At 30.7% G+C, this 20,658-nt stretch overlaps 1 protein-coding gene across 3 annotated transcripts in view; it reads left to right on the top strand.

Moving 5' to 3' along the window:
- Positions 1 to 4,398: 4,398 nt before the first annotated feature.
- LOC107453380 (putative polypeptide N-acetylgalactosaminyltransferase 10) overlaps positions 4,399 to 20,658 on the top strand; it is a 41,346-nt gene continuing 25,086 nt past the window's right edge. Inside the window, exons 1-4 of one of the 3 annotated variants that reach the window (XM_016070199.4) lie at positions 4,399 to 4,487; positions 13,544 to 13,873; positions 17,748 to 17,938; positions 19,769 to 19,935. In XM_016070199.4, the coding sequence (XP_015925685.1) occupies positions 13,742 to 13,873; positions 17,748 to 17,938; positions 19,769 to 19,935 (490 nt within the window). In that variant the 5' untranslated portion in view covers positions 4,399 to 4,487; positions 13,544 to 13,741. Of the gene's footprint in view, positions 4,488 to 4,512; positions 4,793 to 13,543; positions 13,874 to 17,747; positions 17,939 to 19,768; positions 19,936 to 20,658 lie in introns of those variants that run through there. The other 2 variants (XM_016070200.4, XM_071188369.2) reach the window with 2 other exon arrangements.

Here is a 20,658-nt window from a genome sequence, read left to right as displayed (position 1 = left end):
AATAAGCTTCTGTCGAAGACAGGTGTTCTCGCCACCATGCTAAACGGTCCTTTTCGTGGTTGACAGTCAAAGGGAGGCAGGCTACAGGGCGCCTAGCATGCAGACTACCTGCTTCAAGTCTTTGGGCGACTGTTGTCAGTGAAATGAATGTGCCTGTTGCAATATGCAGGTAGAGAGAAAATTGTGTCGCTGTCTCGACCTATCCCTTTTGGCTAGATGTCTCAGATAACAGCCGATATTGTTGCCCTTTTGTAGCGTTGATCAAGTCAGCCAACCACTCCTTCTTTCTCTCTACACAGAGTAGACACCACACTTCCGGAACTCAAAGGAACTCTACACAAATGTGATCACAGCACCCCTGCCATGCGATGTAGCATACCCATGCGTGACAGGTGTGTTCATCAAGAGCTTAACTATCATCTGATACCTTATTTCCAAATAAGCGTTACTAATTTTGTACCTTTTTTAAAAAAAGAACAACCGTTCCTCCTTTTGTTTTCATCAGTTTATCTTCGAACTCACTATTGTATTCGTGGCTCAGGGGATAGAGCGCTAGCCTCCCAATGATGTGAACAGGGTTCGAATCCCGGCGAAGCTTGTTTTTTCGAATTAGTTCCATTAAAAAGTTCTCCACGAAGGTAAATTTCTCCCTACACTTGAACCAGGAGTTCCCTTGCCTTCCGGATCGGATTCAAAATTACAAGTCTACGGAGTTGAACATTAGTAGCCGTAAACTGAAAATTCGGTTGGCGGTTCAACAACGGTTATAAAAATAAGAAAAAGTTGCACTTTAAAGTAGCAGTTTCTAAACTCGTTGCGGCACCAAACATTATTAAAGAGCCACGCTAAAACAAGGAATGGCAAGTTGGAAGTACTAAATTTTTAAACAATTTATAATTCAATCTAGCTTAACAATAGTTCCAAGACACTTCATAAGTCATTTTTAAATAAGTGAAAATAAAAAAGTAAAAATCAGAAAGCGAAAATTAGGAAGAAAAATAAGTTTAATGAATATCTTAAGAAATTGAAACAACTAGTTTTTTTTTAATGTTTTACATAACTTTAGAGCTTCATTTTAAACTCACACGTATAAAGAGCTTTAAAAATATACTAATTAAATTATATTTTGTATTATTTCATAACAAATCACACAATATATTCACAATTACAAATAGTACACTAATTTTTATAACCAAATGCTAAATCTAAATGAGAATGCCTGATTGTATGAAGGAGGTTCGAGGGGAATTCTGGTAGCCCTGGAAACTTTTTGATCAAAAAAATAAATAAATAAATAAAATGGAACATTATTATCCCAAAAAAAATCTTAAGAAGGACAGCAAATACTGAATTTCATTGAAAACAACGTTTAAAATCACAAATGGTAAAATTTTATTAAAAACCTATACAGGTGTCACAACGGTATACTTTCATCTTAAGGATAAATGATAAAAAGCAGGAATTAATCCGACAGAGGTAACGTCCTACAAGAGATAAAGATACGGTTAAAAGATAAAATGAGAGAGGATTAAGAAAAAATTAAAGATTTCCAAACTTTTACGAAAATGATGCAACAGCAAAAGTTAATAAAGAGGTTTTATTTTTGATGTAGAGACGCTTTCAAAAATCCAGGTCAGCAAATGCATGGTGACATGCGGAGAAGAAATATCAAACCTATGGCCTTCTCTCTAAGAATGTTAGCGATGTATGTATGAATAGAGAAGTTCTTGGTTCTTGGCGTTGCCTTGATGTTCTTTGAGCCTATGTTTAGATGTTCGGTTAGGTTGTCTTATGTATGGCTAACCAATTTGAAATAAAATTTTGCATAATTTCTGGTCGTTAACGCATTCAATGAGTTGTTTGGAGTTCGAGAAAGTGATTTTGATGTTCAGAGAAAGGATAATAAAGATAATTTGGATTTGAGACTCTTAGATAATCCCTTTCACAAAGATGATACTTTACTTTAGATAATTGGTTTTCTAATTTTCGAACCTCAAAAACAATTGAATGCATTAGCTGGGGAATATGCCAAATTGTATGCCAATGTGGATTTTCATGCATAGAACAAACTAAACATGCGCTCAAATATTGGCTCAAAAAGCATCGGATCTATTTTTTTAAAAAAACATGAACTACACCGTCTGTTCGTCCCGCAATTTACTGACAGTAAAGACACGGTTCCCATCGAAGCCAAGCGTCACTGTCTGGGGTCAATAAGCGGGTGGGTGACCACTTTGATCAGTCTGCGTAGGGATCGAGGGTGCGCGGTCCTCGTTAAACTGTTCTACCGTAAAGTGCTCGACTTCGCATGCACGTCGTCGGGATACCAAAGTGGGGGTGCCCTCTGCAGAGGATCAAAATTGTGATGGCATGTCTTCGGATCAGCCTCAGGGATGTTTCCCAGACCGTCGCCAATAGCCCATCGTGCTGCTCTAGTGCGAGGTAAATAAAATACCTACCTACACCGTTTATTCATCTCCAAACATTGCTGGGCAAAAGGTCCTTGTATCATCCATATACGTATTTCATGTGTTGACCTGTATTTTTGAAGGAGTTCCAAGATCATGAATAACTATTATTAATGACCTTGCTGCTACACGATATTTAAAAATTATTATTTTTTTCTTCCGCCATTTTATATTTTAACTGTATCTCTTTAGTAGGATCTCTTTCCATCTCTGTTTTTCCTCTCTTTTATCCTATTAATGAAGTTATTAAAATGGATCAGGGAAATATGATAGTTTGGTCAAGAGAACGGTTTCTACTTTTTGCGCGTATAACTTTTTAAGCTAATCGAAAAATTTAATTATCGTTTATCGAAGGATGCAAAAAAAAATTATTTGTTGCTCTTTATTCCTTTAATTAATTATAGCCGAAAATTTTTTAAAATTACGATACAAAATTTTTTAATTATGCAAATTCTTACACTATTTTAAAGAATTTAATTTTTTATTGCAGAATAAAAAAGCCGAACGAAATGGGTCGAATAGTTCCTGAGAATTAGAATTTTAAAAAGTCGTATATTTAAAATTCTGTTTTTTAGAAACTATTCCACCGACTCCGTTCACATTTTGTATTTTGTAATAAAAAATTACATTCTGTAAACGGGTGGAAAAATTTTCACTCTTTACAATTCAAATTATTTTTAGACTATTATTAGATAAAATAAATAATTACTAACATTGACATGGAATTATCTTTGGATAAACGAGTTTTATAATTGTGTGCAAAAATTTATGGATTGGCTTAAAAAGTTCACGAGATTTTAATATTATGGGAACCAAACCTTCGATCGCTCTCCTATTTAACTACTGACGCCATATTTTTCGAATTGTGGTTACCGAGCAGTGATGGCTTATGAGATAGAGCCTCCCAATGAGATAACCGGGTTTGAATCCCGGCGATGGCTGATTGATTCGAATTCCACCCCCAGTTAGCACCGACCACAGTGCTGACGTAAAATATCCTCAGTGGTAGACGGATCTCATGGGTTAGAGTCCCCTTGCCATCAGGCTAGCCGTGGGACGTCTTCGTGGTTTTCCTCTCCATGTAAAGCAAAAGCGGGTTAGTTCCTTCAAAAAGTCCCCCAAGGAGGCAAAATATCTCCCAATACTTGATCCTGGAGTTCCCTTGTCTTCTGGATTGGGTTAAAAATTACAAGGCTACTTCGTTGAACATTAGTAGTCGTAAAACCGAAATTGGGTCGGCTGTTCAACGACGGTTATAAAATAAAATAAATTGTGGTTATCACTCCTGCCCAGTATTTTGTTAGCTTGAAAACACCTGCAAGAAAATTTTTTATGAAATATTCAATTTTTCATAAAATCTTTAAACTACTGAAGTATTCAAATTATTTACAGGGACAATGTAAGAAACAAGAAAAACATTATCGATGTTTTAAACTACTAAAAACATGAGAAATCAATAATAAAAGTATTATTATTTCTGAAATAACACCAAATAGAAAAATATAACAAAAAGTCGCGATCCAGATGCAAGAAACTTTTAACCATTTTGCATGGATAATACAATAATAATAATTAGAATATTGTGTTAATAAATTACTTTATTCTTCTTACTTGCATTGATTAAAAAACTTTAATGATTAGTACTTATGAGCGATTTAATTTTTTGAGTATTGGCCAGCGTTTTCAAAGTTCTGACCACTGTACTTCGTTCTTAGTGAGACCCTGAGCAAATGCCCCAATTTCTTCACCCTTTCGAAGGCTTTGTTTGTTACTTCGTAATAAATTCGTATTTTTGGAAATGGTATATAATATATGATGCAAAAATACATTTGAACTCCCGTTTGCTATAAAATCCGACCCATGCAGACATAATTTATGATTCCAATTATGCGGCTCTTTAATACAGCCTTTGTTGCTGTTCTCAATCAATGATAAGTGTAGGGGGCGCTTTAGAAAATGTGACGTCACGTTTACTGAAGATAGGAAAGAGAAGCAGCAATGGGGAAAAAGAATACAAAGGTAAGGATATATTTTCGCTTCGAATTTCTTAAAGAATCATTTTGATTCGATGTAAACATTTCAATTATTTTCCAGTATAAAACTTAGCAAATATAAATGCTTACAAATTTTCTGATACTAATTAGCGCAAGACTTTATTAATATGTGTTTAAATTTTAAATTATAAAATCGAAAATCTTCTAAATTATATAGATGTCCTAAGAATTTGATCTTAATAAATTTTTGGAACTCCAAAAAATTCTATACCATTATGAATATGTTAATGAGTTATTCAGCTGACTAGATAAAACGTCGCACGATAGCACGTAAGAGATTTTTAAAAATTAATTAATTTTAATTTTAATTATAAAAATAGTCTTTTTATAAACTTTTGTAGTTTTCGATGTTAATAAAATTTCTGAAATATTTCCTGTTTCTTCCCCTCACCATGTTATTCAATAAGAAACATAAGTATACAAACTTACTGATATGTTTAATAATACTTATGATATTTATGTTTTTTATTATTTAATATAATTTGTCCATTTACGTATATGAAAAAAAAAATTTGATAAAGTTATTTAACTGAATATCCAATTACATTTTTGTTTGGATTAATAAAGAATGTGTTCAGTAATCACTAATCTGTAATAAATATTTTTAGAATCTTTGTCAAAAATGAACTAACAAAATGGGATTTATTAATTACTAATTAAACAAAATAAAAACATGTTATATGAAACTTTAAAGAAGGCACTATTAAACATTTCAAAACCAGCTTGTTTGCCGTTTGCCTTGAAAATATTTTTACTAATCGGCCTTTACCCCTCTTAAAGTTAATTCCGGATATCAGATTTTAAAAGTTTTTAATCTTCCTTGTTAATAACTCGTCAGGTATTAATTAGGTTTTTGCTTTTAAACTTCACCAATAATTTGAGAGTCCTAATTAGTATAACATTTTGATTTTATTTCTGATCATGACTCTAAAAATTTATATTTAGAGTAGAGCTGTTCTGTATAAAAATAACTTATAAAAATTTAGGAAATTCTTTGAAAATTTTTTAATTTAACTTTTGATTCAGATATGTAGGCTTAATCTTACAGAAAAATGCTGAATGCATTGAACTAAAATGTAGCTTTTGAAATTTTATGCTTTTAATTTTTAGAACTAATAAGTTATATAACTACTTAACATCTTCGGTTAAAAATTCCGAGGTAATTTACATTTACAAGAGAAATAAAACAAATGGTTAAAGAAACTGGGTTATTTTTGAAACTGAAATCATTAAATAAATTAAAATTTATTATTATTGGTGAATAACATTTATTCCTGCACATATCTTGCACACGTTTTAATAGATTGAATTAAAATTTAGACCTATAGATATCTTAAACTAAAAAATCATTATTAGGTAACAATTTTACATATTTTTTTTTTTACTACCAAGTGCAAACTTTTTAGATTTAAGTTATCATGACTCAAAAACTGTTTCATAGACTTTCTTTGTATAACAAGCAAATAATAACGATTCACAAACTTGAAAATTTCGTTATAAACCGAACAACTTAAAAAATATTCACTTTTTGAAAAGCCAAAAATCATCAAGAGTAATCGTTCATCTCGAGATTGTAGGAATAATCCGTAAGAAAAAACATATTGAATCTGTTTTTTTTAATGATTATTCCTAAATACTAAATCTGCTTTTTTATCAATGATTATTCCTGCCCACTGAATCATGAATGCAGTCTTCATAAGTGGTAGTATTAATTATTTTTTAAGTACTGAGTAATTTCAAAAATGGATAGGCCTGAAAATAACAGACCAGACATTTCTCTTTGAAAACACGAAACAATGTCCACCAGGAAATTTACAAAATTTTCCAAGATATCTTCCAAAATTATCATAAAATGGATTTTTTTTAAAATTCTGTGCTTTGAAACCATTTTACAATATTGTAAATTGGTAAAATATAAAAAAAAAATTTGACTGTCGTTTTAGATAGCCTATTTTCTAGAATAGTTCTTTGTTAAAAATTCATAGAAAATGAAGCATTAGACAAATTTTTATAGCATTGTTCATAATATATCTTAAACGTATGTATTTTTGGAAATTACAAATACCTAAGCCAGTAAGCAACTAAATTCAAAAATAATATTTTTTTGTCGGACATCAAATGTCTGAAATTTAGGCTCGACCCAAACCAAACTGGTTGGGTCATGTGGATAATATTGAGTAAAGAAGCACGTGCCCCCCCCCCCTCTTCTTTGACTATTCAAAACTTCAGAAATTTTCTAATGGCATTAGTTCTTTCAAACCTCTGTTTCTTATTTTTTAAAACAATTAATAACATTTTCAGTGCTTATGCATAGTTTCGTAATTATTTTTTGATATCCAAAATTCTATTCGATAAAGTTTTGAAAAATTGCCTTATTTTTAAGGAGGGACTAAGTGTATAAATTATTAAATTGCAAATAGTATCAGTGATTCAAATCACTGAAAGGGAATCATACCTGAATCACATGATTCGAATCACTTCTTGCAAATCATTTGTTTCGAATCAGTGGTCAGAAATATTTGTTTCGAATCAGTGATCTGAGATATTTGATCCAAATAGTGATCAGAATCATTTCATTCGAATCACTTCTTACAAATCATTTGATCCGAAAATTATAAAAATATAATGGCTTATGCATAATTTCATAATTATTGTGATATTTTATATCTATTCGATGAAGTTTTTTTTATTCGAATGCAATGATTTCACCGCAATAAAATTTAAATATTATAATTAATTTGTAATTTTGTTGGGAAGCCATTCAGTGTAGCTTATGGAAAAATTAAAATTGTTTAACTGAAATTTTTTCAGTATAGTGCTCATAACTGTCATAGGCACTTTTTTTTTAAGTTTTTATGTATAGTTTTAATTTCATAACGTTCAAATTGTACAAAGAACTTTCAGCGTGTATTAAATTTGACATTTTAGTATAGGCTATTGATAAAGTCAATTGGTGGAAAAAAAAACACGCTTTTGGAAAAGAAATTTTAAGAACTGATATTTCCTTTTCCAACTATTTAAATTGGCAATTGTATTTCTTAGCAGAAGTAGGAGAAGCCCTTTAGCAATAAGCATAATGATTAATAATTTATAAACTTTTTACTTAGTCTTTGTGAGTACGTTTTAAAAATTTACATTCCGCTTTTTCTAAATGATCTTTGGTTAACAATTTATAAAAATATGAAATTCACTTTTTAGTTACATATATATTTTTAGCTGAAAGACATTCAGTTTCAATCTAATTATATTCATTAATGTTTTAATTAATTTATAACGTTAGAAATACATTTAAAATAGACTGTTAATGAAACATTTTTTGAGTGAAAAGTTTCGAAAGAAAATTTTCTTTGAAAATTATTGTAATTAAATTGAAGTATATCAATCTGCTCAGATGACTTTCTTATATTATAGCGGTTATATAGCAGACATTAATCTCTTAATTCATATTGGAAATAGGTCGGGTTTGCTAACTATCAAAATTTCCAACATTTTCAATAATACTAGGTTTATTCCCCGAAACTACAGGTTTTTATAGTCTTTCAAAACGCTGATTTTTTGCATCACTAATTGTTGAAGCAATTATTATATTTAACACGCTTAGAATGTTTAGTTAATTGTTGCAATAAATTTTATTTGAAACCAAAAATTCTGTTTTCTTTTTATTAATTTCAAGTAGCGTATGATTTTTTAACATAATGAATCGAATGCGTACCCAAATATTTAAGTATATTATTAAATAATTTTTGCTAATATGGCAACGAACTTAAAAACTAGAGGGAATAGGGCAAAATTAACGGCCTCCGCAGTTCGCACGGCGACTAGACACAGCGAATGGCGATTAAAAAATTGCCTGCAAGTTGCCAATCGCTCGCCACATTTTTCGCCAAAAATGTACCTCATGTGCATTGTTTTTTTTTTTTTTAATGATAGAATTATTATGAATATTTCATAATATTCTGAAATTACTTTGTTTCGTGCTTTTTTTTTCTTAAAATATTTATTTTCTCATTTTATCCTACTATAATTTGAGAAATACTTCGAAAGAAATTACTTAAATTAACAATATCAGCAGTATTTTTTAATGTCCAATTTTTGAAGAAGAGACCACATGTTTAAAAAGAGACCAATGTTAACTGGCTACCGGCTAGTATTTTGACCCCCTATACTGAAGCTCATAAAAATATTACAAAGTTTTATTACAAACTCCAAATTATAATTTTTTTTTTGCATTTTTGTTCATTTTTCCCCTCTTAAAGCAGTTTTTTTTTTAGATTGAAAATTATTTGCTTTTACGAGCATTTTTTATGATTTTGGGGGAATTCCTTTTTTCCATTTTTTATAATTTCTTTACCTTTTTTTTCTTCTTATTTTCAAGTACGCATCAATCACATTAGTGGAAGTTGAAAGAAGTTTCACCAGATTTAGAAATTTATTTTCAGATAAGATACGCTCATTTACATTTCAGATTATCAAAAAAAAAAAAAAAAAAAAAAAAAAAAACGCTTAATGCAATTTTAATATCTAGGCTTGTAATTCTGAACCCAATCCAGAAGACAAGGAAACTTCTGGATCAAGTATTGGGAGAAATTTTGTCTTCGTGATTGACTTTTTGATGGAACTAGCTCACATTTGCGTTACATGGAGAGGAAGACCATGAGAGCCTCTCACGGTTAGCCTAACGGCAAGGGAACTAACCCGTGATCAGTCTACCACTGATTATACTTCATGTCAGCACTGTGGCTTTCTTAAGAACATTTATAGAGTTTTTTAGACCTTAAAATATCTGGGCTCTACTTATTATACATAATAAATTTTTTAGTGGTGCCCATATCTTCAATAAAGAAAGGAAGGAAAATCTATGCTCTCCTTAAATATACATTTTCTTCCCAATATAATTATACTTTAAGCCGTCGTCGAAAGGAAGGCAGCGGATTTTCTATTTCAAAGTATTGGTTCTATTTAATTTGATCGAACAATATTTTCGATCAAATTAAATGGAAAAAAAATTATGTTAAATATTTTTAGTAGAAATTTTTGCAGTATAAAAACTTGGAGGAATTTAATATTGATGAATCGTAATTATATTCAGTAAGAAATTATACAAATATTATTTCCAGAAAAACTTTTACATTTTACGATCAACACTTCAAGTTTCGGAATAAAACAAGATTTGGAATTTAAAAAAAGTTTCGGAATTTTTAAAGAGCTTTAAAAAAATAAATTTTTTTTATTTCATAATTCATTTAATATATTTTTCTGTTTAATTTATTATCTCTATAGGACAGCTCATTTTTCATAAAATTGTGAGGAAAAACCTTATTTTTTATTACATTATTAAATAGAAGGAAAAAATCATATAGATCTTTCAAACCTGTCTAAGACCATTTATTTTAAAACCATCAGAAATGTAAAATTATTTGCATCTAAAGTTTCCATCATTTTCTTCAACAACCATTATTTTAAAGAAACATGGAGCTTTATGTACTGTACACAAGAAAAAACATCTTGAATAACTTTTGATCTAAAGATCGGATTTTCACGTACTAGGACAATATTGGTTGAATGGTTCTGGAGAAATCAAAGATTATGAAAGTCATATTTAAAATTCGATTTTTTAGGAACTAAGCGACCGATTATGCTCAAATTTCATATTTTGCCATAGAAAATTACATTCTGTAAAATGATGTAAAATTAGTATACCTTACAATTCAAAATGTTTTAGACTATTATTAAATAATAAAACATAATAATTAGTAAAAATTATTTCTTGCAAGGAATTATAGTTTGATAAATAAAAATTGGGCAGCAAAAAGTTTTCAATTCGTTTAAAAAGCTCTCGAGATATAGCGAAATACGTGAGAAGTTAAGGGATTCAAAGTTTCAACCGCTTTTCTGAGATTCCTGCTACCTTCCCCCTTATTTTGAGGGTTGATCAGAAATCTAAATCGGTTGAAGATAAGATATTTTTAGTCAGGGAAAGGACAGTTTTGTGTCTGATTTCGTAACTTAAAATATTGTCTTCACTAACCGATCAATAGAACAAAAGTTATTTAGGGTGTTTTTTTCGCACTGCGTATTATCACCGTTGACACATAGAGTTATCACCATTGACATTGACACATAGACTAACACATAGAATTGTCCTAGTCTGAAAAAGCTGAACACATTCAAACTTTGCTAATTTAAACAAAATAATTTCTTTCACTCATTAAAAACTTGATATAATAAATCAATTTTCGGCGAAATTTTCTCAGCATAATTATTTTTGCAATAATAATGATAACACCCACTCACTCCCCTGAAATCGATCCTTTTGGACCCTATTAACCAACAGCTGTACCCAGAAACTTTATTTGAAGGTAAAAATTACAATACGGCTATATTATGATTTTACATATAACATGGGATAAGAAACAATTATTGCATTCAATGGATAATGCGTGGTATAAATGTATAAAATAAAGTGAATACAACATGAAGATATGGGAACATTAAAGTAGATACATAAAGATGATTGATTTGATATTATGACTGACATTAAGCTGATCCTATACAAGACAGTAACGCTATCTCGTATGGGATCAGACTAAATATGAAATGTAAAAATAAGGTTTCTTTGATAGAATTAGTAATCATAGTAAAATACGTGTTTGTAAATGTGATACTTAACGTAAATTTTCAACGCTAATACTACAAAAACATCGTTGGCTTTCATTTAATTTTAAGAATTGAAGCGGAAAGCAGCGATATTGTATTGCAATGTATGCTAGCACTTTATAGACATAAAAATATCCAGAAGCAATTCCTAACATTATTTCACGACATAAAATGATGAGACTATGCAACATGAATGCAGGAATGTATAGAGTAGATGAAATATGATGATTACTTAGACAATCTTATTGAAAAACATTTTAAGTTTACATGCAATGCTTATATACAGTATTATGCATAGTAGAAGCATACTAGAATGAAAAATGTTCTCTTGGTTAATACTATAAGTTTACATAAATGTTTATTTATATAAGTTTAATCTTTACATAATTTATACAATACAAATGTGCAACCTTAAAAGTAACATGCTCAGTAGCACACAATTTTTAACAATATTAATTATAATATTGTTAAAAATTAAGAAATGAAAATGTTATTTTTCATTCAGTAAGAGTTTTTTTTTAAAAATAAGATTAGGGATTGACAGATGGATCAAAACATAATATTTAATATGGATGCAGTATTTTGAACAAAAATAAAACATGATTTGGTTATGATGAGACTTAAACTTGAATCAAAACTGTTTCAATGTAATTTGTTGCTGTTTGAAAATTAAAATTACCAATGCATGTTTTAGTTCTCCATCATGATAAAAATGGTATACTGTATATTGAAAGACTTTTAGTTACCTAATCCTCATAATCAAGAAGATTTTCGTTGTTTGCAGTTAGGTTTATGAAGTTTCTAGCTTAATTCGTGATTGTCTTTGTTTTGATTATGGATTTTTTCGCATAATTAAAGCCTTTGATAGAAATTCGGATGGTTTGATGTAGTCAATGGATATTCCGTTGCTTAGTGGATGGGTGTTCCAGTCTTTTCGTAGGCACGTAAGTCTGCTGCTCTGATTCCAAAACGATGAGGTTATCTACGGAAAGGATGTGACATCCGTAATGAACTGCAGTATTTCACGTAGCCATTTGTGGTCAATATACCCCATTGTGGGGATGATCTGGTGCACCAATTTGTCGTATTTTTCTTTACTCTATATTTCTTGCCACTTTACCTTTGCTGTTATCCGGAGAACTTTATTAACATAATGATTGGGGGGGGGGGGACTTAACTGAAACGATTGAGTCTGCTGATTTCGATTTTTCTTTAGCTAGTTCGTCAACTCATTTCGCGTGGTTCCTGCATGTGTTTATACCCACTGCAATTTGGTGGTATTTGTTTTGGAAAACGCCGATTGCGTCGGGTTACTGTTGCTGTAGATGGCTATAGCTAGTAAACTCGAAATACTATCACTCCAAACCGCAGCTTTTACTTTTCTTTGTATTGTGAATTTTATGGCTTCATGTATTTCAATAGCTTCTGCTTGGAAAATTGAATTACATGAGTTAAGCTCAAACATAGCTTCATCGATTGACACTCCATCTTTCATTACCAGAAAAGCTTCCTATTTTTACCCATTTGATAGCGTTCTGATGAATTATCTTGATTTTGTTCTTCATTCAAAATTTTCTAGTTAGATAATCTAATTTAGTTCTCTTAAAACTCTGCACCCACACTAAGAATCTGGAAACATTAGATGTTGCTCGAAAAATATGGAGTAATTATGCTCCCAAAAAACACGAGTTCATAACGTTTTGTTGACTTTCATCTAGTTGATACTTCATTTCTACCAGCCTTTTCATAGAAACTTACTGGCCCAATGAAAAGGACAGATTTACTTCATTACGGCTATGACACTTATTTTTCGAATGTTTGCGAACATTTTATGTCTATAACGTTTCTGATATAGGGTAGTGAATGTAATAAAATGTACGTGTATTGAAGGTAATAAAATCCGTATGCACAAAGCTATAAAATTGGTAAATTTGTCCTCAACATCTATTGCCAAATATAAGTGGCTAAATGATAGTGGCCTTGCCTCCAAGACTCAGAGAAACAGATACATAATCAGAATAAACACGCATATTTTAAGGAAATCTCCGTCTGAAGTGGCAATTAACGTGTTAACAATCTCTGACATCACGGCTCTCACTCTAACGTCCCAACATCACATGGACATAATCTTAATAGAATATTCTCGTATTAGTACGTATGGTCAGGAGAAACGCTTCCATCTCAGTCTGACGGTCATTGAAAAGGTTAAATTAAGGGGAAACAAAATAGCAATGAAAATGCATTAAAAACGAATGTTGTGAACAATATATATGGAAAATTTAAAAGAATAAATAAGATTTTTTTTAAAAATTATTTGTTTAATTGTGTTTTGTAGCCTAACAATGCCTCTTACTTTAATTTCAGGTTCATTCAAAATGACAAAAAGAACGAGGGAATGTAGTTATAGTATAAAGATTATTTGACAAGTGGTATTATGTTTAAATTTTTAATTAAAATTTTTTCTAGAGTCAAAATCATCATGATATTGCGAATTGAATTTTGTGAGGAAAAAAAATTGGTGATAAAGTAAACATTATGCTAGAGTGAGTATACTCTATAAAAATGGCTCGTCGTTATAGAACAAAAGTCTTAAAATTTATTTTGACAATCTGTGTATTTTGTGGTGTATTTTTTCTTAAAACTGTAAGGACACCAATAGAACTTGTTAATCCTTCTATCTTGCCTCAAATAAAAGTAAGTGTGTTTTTCTCATATTAAATTTATTCTTAATATTTATATATTTATGGTGAATTGAAACATTTGATATTATTTCACTTCCTATTGTTTTTATTTAAATTTTTTTATCCTCAGTTTTTATTTAAATTTTTATTTTAATGTTGTTTTAAAAATATACATTAAATTTATGTTTTACAACATACTGGAAATCAAATTAATATTAATTCAAAAAATATGCGGGAAGATTATTTAAATGATGAAAATAGCTACCAATTAAAAACATTTAAACTCAATGTAACTAACCATATATTTGTAAAATTTCAGAAATTTTATTACAGGAGAATTTGAGAAGCTAGCAATAATAAAATATAACTTGGTTTACGAAACTCGATGAAAGCTTGAATAACGAAAGTGTTAAAAATTACAATTATAAAAAGTGAGTATTTGAACCTGGTCCCATCGGCACGAAATGTTTACAAAAATGGGCAGCTCAAAATGCATGTTTGCAAAAATTGACAACTCAACATGCTTGTTTAAGAAGGTAGACAACTCAACATGCTTGTTTAAGAAGGTAGACAACTCAACATGCTTGTTTAAGAAGGTAGACAACTCAACATGCTTGTTTAAGAAGGTAGATAACTCAACATGCTTGTTTAACAAGGTAGACAACTCAACACGCTTATTTACGAAGGTAGACAGCTCAAAATGCGTATTTGCTAAAGTAGACAGCTCAAAATGTGTGTTTTCGAAAATGGACATCTCGCTCAAAATGCTTGTTTTCGAAAGTTTACAGCTTAAAATGCGTGTTAACAAAATGGACAGCTCAAAATGCTTGTTTTCGAAAGTTTACAGCTTAAAATGCGTGTTAACAAAATGGACAGCTCAAAATGCTTGTTTTCGAAAGTTTACAGCTTAAAATGCGTGTTAACAAAATGGACAGCTCAAAATAAGTGTTAACTAAATGGACAGCACAAAATAAGTGTTAACGAAATGGACAGCTCAAAATAAATGTTATCGAAAATGGACAGCTCATAATGCGTTTTTACGAAACTGCACAGCTCCAAATACTGCACCCAGAAGCTGAAGTCCGAGACTTTGCCCTTTAATAAAATGTAAAGTGGGATTTTTACAGACCAATCCTTAATTATAAACTCAAGAGACTAAGAATTTAAATATTTAATAATGCAATATTAACTACTAAAATTTTAATTTTATTTAAAATAATAAAATTTTATTCTAAAATTCCAGAGATTAGAAAATATAACCTTTACAATCGGTTAGAAATAAAATTTTAAAATTGATATTTTCATATTCAAACCGTAGCTAAATTTTGCTCCGGGATTACTTTTAGAAATTTTTTGCGTGCAAGCTGAAAATATTTAAACTGAAAAACTATAAATAAAGTTCAAATTTTATTTTTAATAGTCAATACTCTTACTCATTAAAAAATTGGTAGAATCATAAAATGTGCCATCTAGGTTATACTCATTAAATTTTATATTTAATACGAGTGAGTTGTAAAAATGCGTGGTGTTATTCTACAATGTTAGAGTTTTTTTTTTTTTTTTTTTAAGGGAAAGAAAGAGGGTGAATTTAAAATCACTTTAAATCCAATCATGATTTGTATATGACAGCTTTAAATCTGTAGAAGATGCACAAAATTTTATCTTCTCATAATTAAAATTTCGAAATATGCTTGATAACTCAGCAATGACTTTTTCGAAGTAAATTAAAACCCTTTTAAGTTTTTCAGGGGAAAGAAAAAAAATTTCTGAGTAAGCTACATTTTCTCATAACTCATGATTCATATACATAAGTTCTTTTTCACAATCATTAACATATTAAACTATTTTCATTGAATATTATTTTGTTTAAACATTAAGCACGTACCACAAAACGTCTACTATGCCATAGCTTTCTAATCGTCTGTCCCGGTTCATTCTTTTTCCGAGACACATTTTTCAAAAACAGGTGAAAAGAAAAAAACTTAATTCATACTAATGACCATCTAAAGCTTTTTCCGAGAATATTCAGGCCACAACGAGTATTGTTTCGAAACACTTCTATATAATTTCAGACGATTTTCCATGCTTTAGAATGAAATTTGGCAGTCTGAAAACTAACTGAGAAATAGGGAAAAATTTCTTGTAAAGGTAAGTTTTGATTCTAGAAATAGGAAAGAAAATAGTAACGAGAATACAAAATACTGAAACATCTAAAACAGGTTTCACTGTACTGTAATTTAGTATTCGAAACTCTGAAGAACGGATTTGCTGAGATGTATTGTCAATTTTATATAAGCTGTATTATCATAACTCTGCATTATCATAAACTGCATCATCATAAACTGCATTATATAATAATCGAAATTGACATTTTTATGCAACGAACGTTAAATTTTGTGACAATTTAAAATGAAGACCAATTAGCTATGATAGTAAAAATATTTTTAATTACACCATGCAAATTATCGTTGTAAATAGCATATGATACTTTAGATACATTCCTTGTAATAGAAGGGCTCCCAAAGGTCAGCCAAAATTAATAAAGTGGTTGCAAAATTTTTACAATAAAATATATTTTCCATTTTTCGGAAATTGATCATTAATTTTTATTAATCACCACAAATATTTAAACTTATTATTACATGTATAGAAGTCTGATACATGCTAAATGCATATTATCTAAAATTAAAGTGGCTGCGAACTTCGGAAAACTTTAAATTGTTTTAATGAGTAGTTTGCTACCACTTGAATATTTTTAGTGGACTTTTGGGTACTCTGTAATCCAGCATGCGTGCAGAGTAAATAATGTAAATTTTACATAAAATTTATTTGAATACTTAGAGAACAATAAATTTGTGATTAGAAATTTAATTTTAATGACCCTGATGGAGAAAACAGTGAAGTAATGAAAGGACGCATTTAACTTTAAATGGGTGATCTCAGTGCTTTGTAGGTGGTATTTTATTTACGTCGTACTAGAGCTGCAGAGTGGGCTATTGATGACTGTCTGGGAAACATCAATGATGCCATCGCAATTTTGATCCTCTGCAGAGGGGGTGTCTCCTGTTCTTTTGTAGCCCGATGACCTGCGAGTGAAGTGGAGCACTTCACGGTAGAACTGTTTAACGAGGACCGATAACGCTCACCCTCGATCCCTACGTAGGCTGATCAAAGTGACCAACTACCCGCTAACTGACAGCAGTCAGTGATCCCGCAGTGAACTGATCGTTAAGACACGGTTCCCAGCAGATCACCGATGTCAAGCAACACTGGCTACGGTCAGTGTGCGGGTGGGTGACCACTCGAATCAGTCTACGTAGGGATCGAGGGTGTGCGGTATTGGTCCTCGTTAAACTCTTCTACCGTAAAGTGCTCGACTTCACGTGCAGGTCTTCGGGCTACCGAAGCGGGGGTGCCATCCCTTCTGCAGAGGATCAAAATTGTGTTCGGATCATCCTGAGGGGTGTTTCCCCGACCGTCGCCAATAGCCCATTGTGCAAATTAACTACAAGAACGACAGCAGTGAGTGATGCTTGACTTCGGTAGGAACCGTGTCTTCAGGATCAGTCCACTAAATAATTGATTAAAAATAAATCATTTCTGCTAGAGAATCTCTGCAAGGGATCTCAGAATGTTAAATTTGAGAAGTGAAGTTTTCAATTATCAGTTTAGAAATTATACTCTTCATTTTTTATCTTTCTGAGGACGCTGATCAGCTTAGTTATTGGTGCTCGTTAAACTGTTATACAGTAAAGTGCTCGCAGTTCTAGCACCACCTTAATAAAGTACTATTACTTAATCATGTGTGTGTAAATTGTTTAATGTGCTTGCGTGTAATTTCAGCTTCAACTATCATTATTTAATACACAGTTTTATTCTTAATTTAGGATCCTCTCAAAAAATCATGGTATGATGTTAAAGAAATCCCTCACGGCCCAGGAGAACAAGGTCTTCCTTTTTATTTACCATCAGGATTTGAAAAATTCAAACATGAACTGTATAAAGAGAATGGTTTCAATGCTCTTGTTAGTGATTTCATTTCCTTAAACAGAACTCTTCCAGATATCAGACATCCAAGGTATGGAATATTAGACTTTATAAAGCTGTTATTAACTACATACTATTCTATTAAAACTAGAATATAGTTTTTCAGAACTTTATTATTAAATAATGTCGTTTTATAACTCATTAACAAATCGACGCATAATTTTTGTAAAATTGTTTAAAACTTTTTTTTAAATGTTTTTAAGCTATTTTGAAGAAAAAAAAGATGCTGAAATTTTTTCCATTTTCGCAAATTTAAAATAATTTGTCAATCAAACTTTTCTCCAATTATAAAAATTATTGAAATGTATTGAACATGCATTTTAGTAAATTGCATTTAAAGCTATACTACGGACTTGAAAATGTAAAAAAAAAATTAATATTCTAGACTAGATGTCAAATTAAGTCAAAATTTTGATAATTTCAAACAATTAAAGTCATTAGTGGGAAATGTTTCCCTGAAACATTAGTAGACGTAAATCCAAAATTGGGTCGGCTGTTCAACTGCGGTTATTAAATAAAACATTATTAAAACCATTATTTCCCCTTCCCGTCGTGCTAACCTAAGGAGAATTTCGTGATTTTCCTCTCCATGTAACACAAATGCAGGTTAAGTCCATCAAAAAGCTCTCCACGAAGATTAGTTGTTCCAATACTTGATTCAGGAGTTCCTTTGTCTTCCGAATTGATTGAAAATCATTAGGCTAAAGAGTTGAACATTAATTGTCGTTAACTCAGAATTTGGTCGACTGTTCAATGCTGATTATAAAATAAAATATAATTATTGAGCTGCTGTAGCTCGGAGAATAGAGCATTAGACGATCCAGGTTCGAAACCCCAGTGGTGGCTGGTTGACACGAATTCTGCTCCCGGCTTTCACTGATCACAGTGCAGACATAAAGTATCCTTACTGGTAGACGGGTTAGAATCTTTTGCCGTAGGGGTAACAGTGGAAGGTTTCCGTGGGTTTCCTTTCTATGTAACGCCAATGAGGGTTAGTTCCATCAAAAAATCCTCCTCGAAGGCTGTTTGTCAAACTGTTTGATCCAAGAGTTCCCTTTTCTTCTGGATTGGGTTCAAAATTACAATTGATTAGATCATCATTGATTTTAATTCAGTATAAAGTTAAAAACATGTACCTAGCAACAAAGCAATAAAAAAAAATATTCTTTTTTCAGAAAGGTTTTTGATTTCTTTTATTTGTAAAGCTTATAGAACTATTGTAACTATGTATTTTATTTCTCTCCACACTAAAAAAGAAAAAAAAAGAAGGAAAAATTCAGATCTGTGATTCTCACGATGTTAAAGATAAGACTAGCCGATATTGATAATTAAGAAATTATAAATCAGTTTATAATATTTGGTGTATGGTAGATTTAACTATTTTATATGTATGTCCTTAATTTTCGATTTGATTATTTAATATACCAAATATTAATGTACAAAATTGGTAATTGTACAAAATTATCGCCAAATCAATAAATTACGATAAAAAAGCTATTTTTGGAAATGCTATTTTCCTCAATTACTAGAAAACGCAAAACTAACATTAAATAATAGGATAATTTATGTAAATGATAATTATATGACCTGTGTGCCATATTTAGTTTTTGATTTAATGACTTTTGAAGATTTTTTTTTCCGGAGGAACATTAATCCAATTCCACCGAGACTCACTGCTTTCATGAAAACACCTTTTCTGACTCAGTCATGGGTTGCTACGCAATAATACCTTCCCTCTAAATTTTACTAATCTTTTATGAATCACCCTGATTGTTTATTTTGTAGTGTTCAATAATTTGAAAATATTGATCATTTTATTTGCCTAAAAGAAGAGTAAATTGATAATTAATTTTTCTTCCAGTTGTAAAACCAAACTCTATTTGTCAATCTTACCTAAAGTTAGTCTAGTGATTCCCTTTCATAATGAACACTGGTCAACACTTCTCCGAACTGTAACAAGTGTCTTGAATCGATCACCAGTACAAATCATTCAAGAAATAATTCTGGTTGATGATTTCAGTACTAAAGGTATGTCATTCTTTTAAATGTGATACAGTAAGCAAATATTTTTATACGCTATCAATCAAAATTACTTTGGTGAGGTTTTTAATCTGGTTCAAAAATGGAAACTGCTCAAAATGAGCATTTATGAAAATGAACACTTCTCAAAATGCGAACACATCTCAAATGGACGCATTTTTGCAATTCAATGCAGACAATGCAATGTTCAAGTGACTTTTCAAATATTTAAACATTAAATCACACAACGTTCTTAAAAAACTATGTTTTTTTCTTCTTAATTAAAATTTGTGCCATTTTCTTAGTCGTTAAAAATTCAGTATTAAAAATAACACCGGGGAACAAATTTTTTGTCGCATTATACAAATATTTGATCTTGCCTGATTCGGGTGTTGGGATTTCAAATCTGAAAGTAATTTTCCTTCTAAAGATACAGATTTTTTTAATGAAACTTTTTAGACTTTTTTGATGAAATATGGAGTTTAAAAAAGTTATATATAACAGCGGATAGCATAAACTTCTAGGGGAGTAAAATTGCATAGGAACCCATGCCCAAAAATGTCTTTGTATGTGGCTAGGAGCTATTTCCTATTATAACCCGTTCATAAGCACACGAAAAAACAGTTCATAATAGGGAAGCACCGACATTTCCGGGTATGTTCTCCTACGCAATTCTAATTTTGATGTGCCCTAAACAAAGAATATAGAAAGGAGAAGTCCAGCTCTTCGAAT

The sequence above is a fragment of the Parasteatoda tepidariorum genome, chromosome 12, assembly GCF_982258835.1.
Source record: "Parasteatoda tepidariorum strain Cologne lab strain chromosome 12, Ptep-v5.0, whole genome shotgun sequence".
Classification (NCBI taxonomy): Eukaryota; Metazoa; Arthropoda; class Arachnida; order Araneae; family Theridiidae; genus Parasteatoda; species Parasteatoda tepidariorum.
This window is presented reverse-complemented; position numbering and strand designations above follow the sequence as displayed.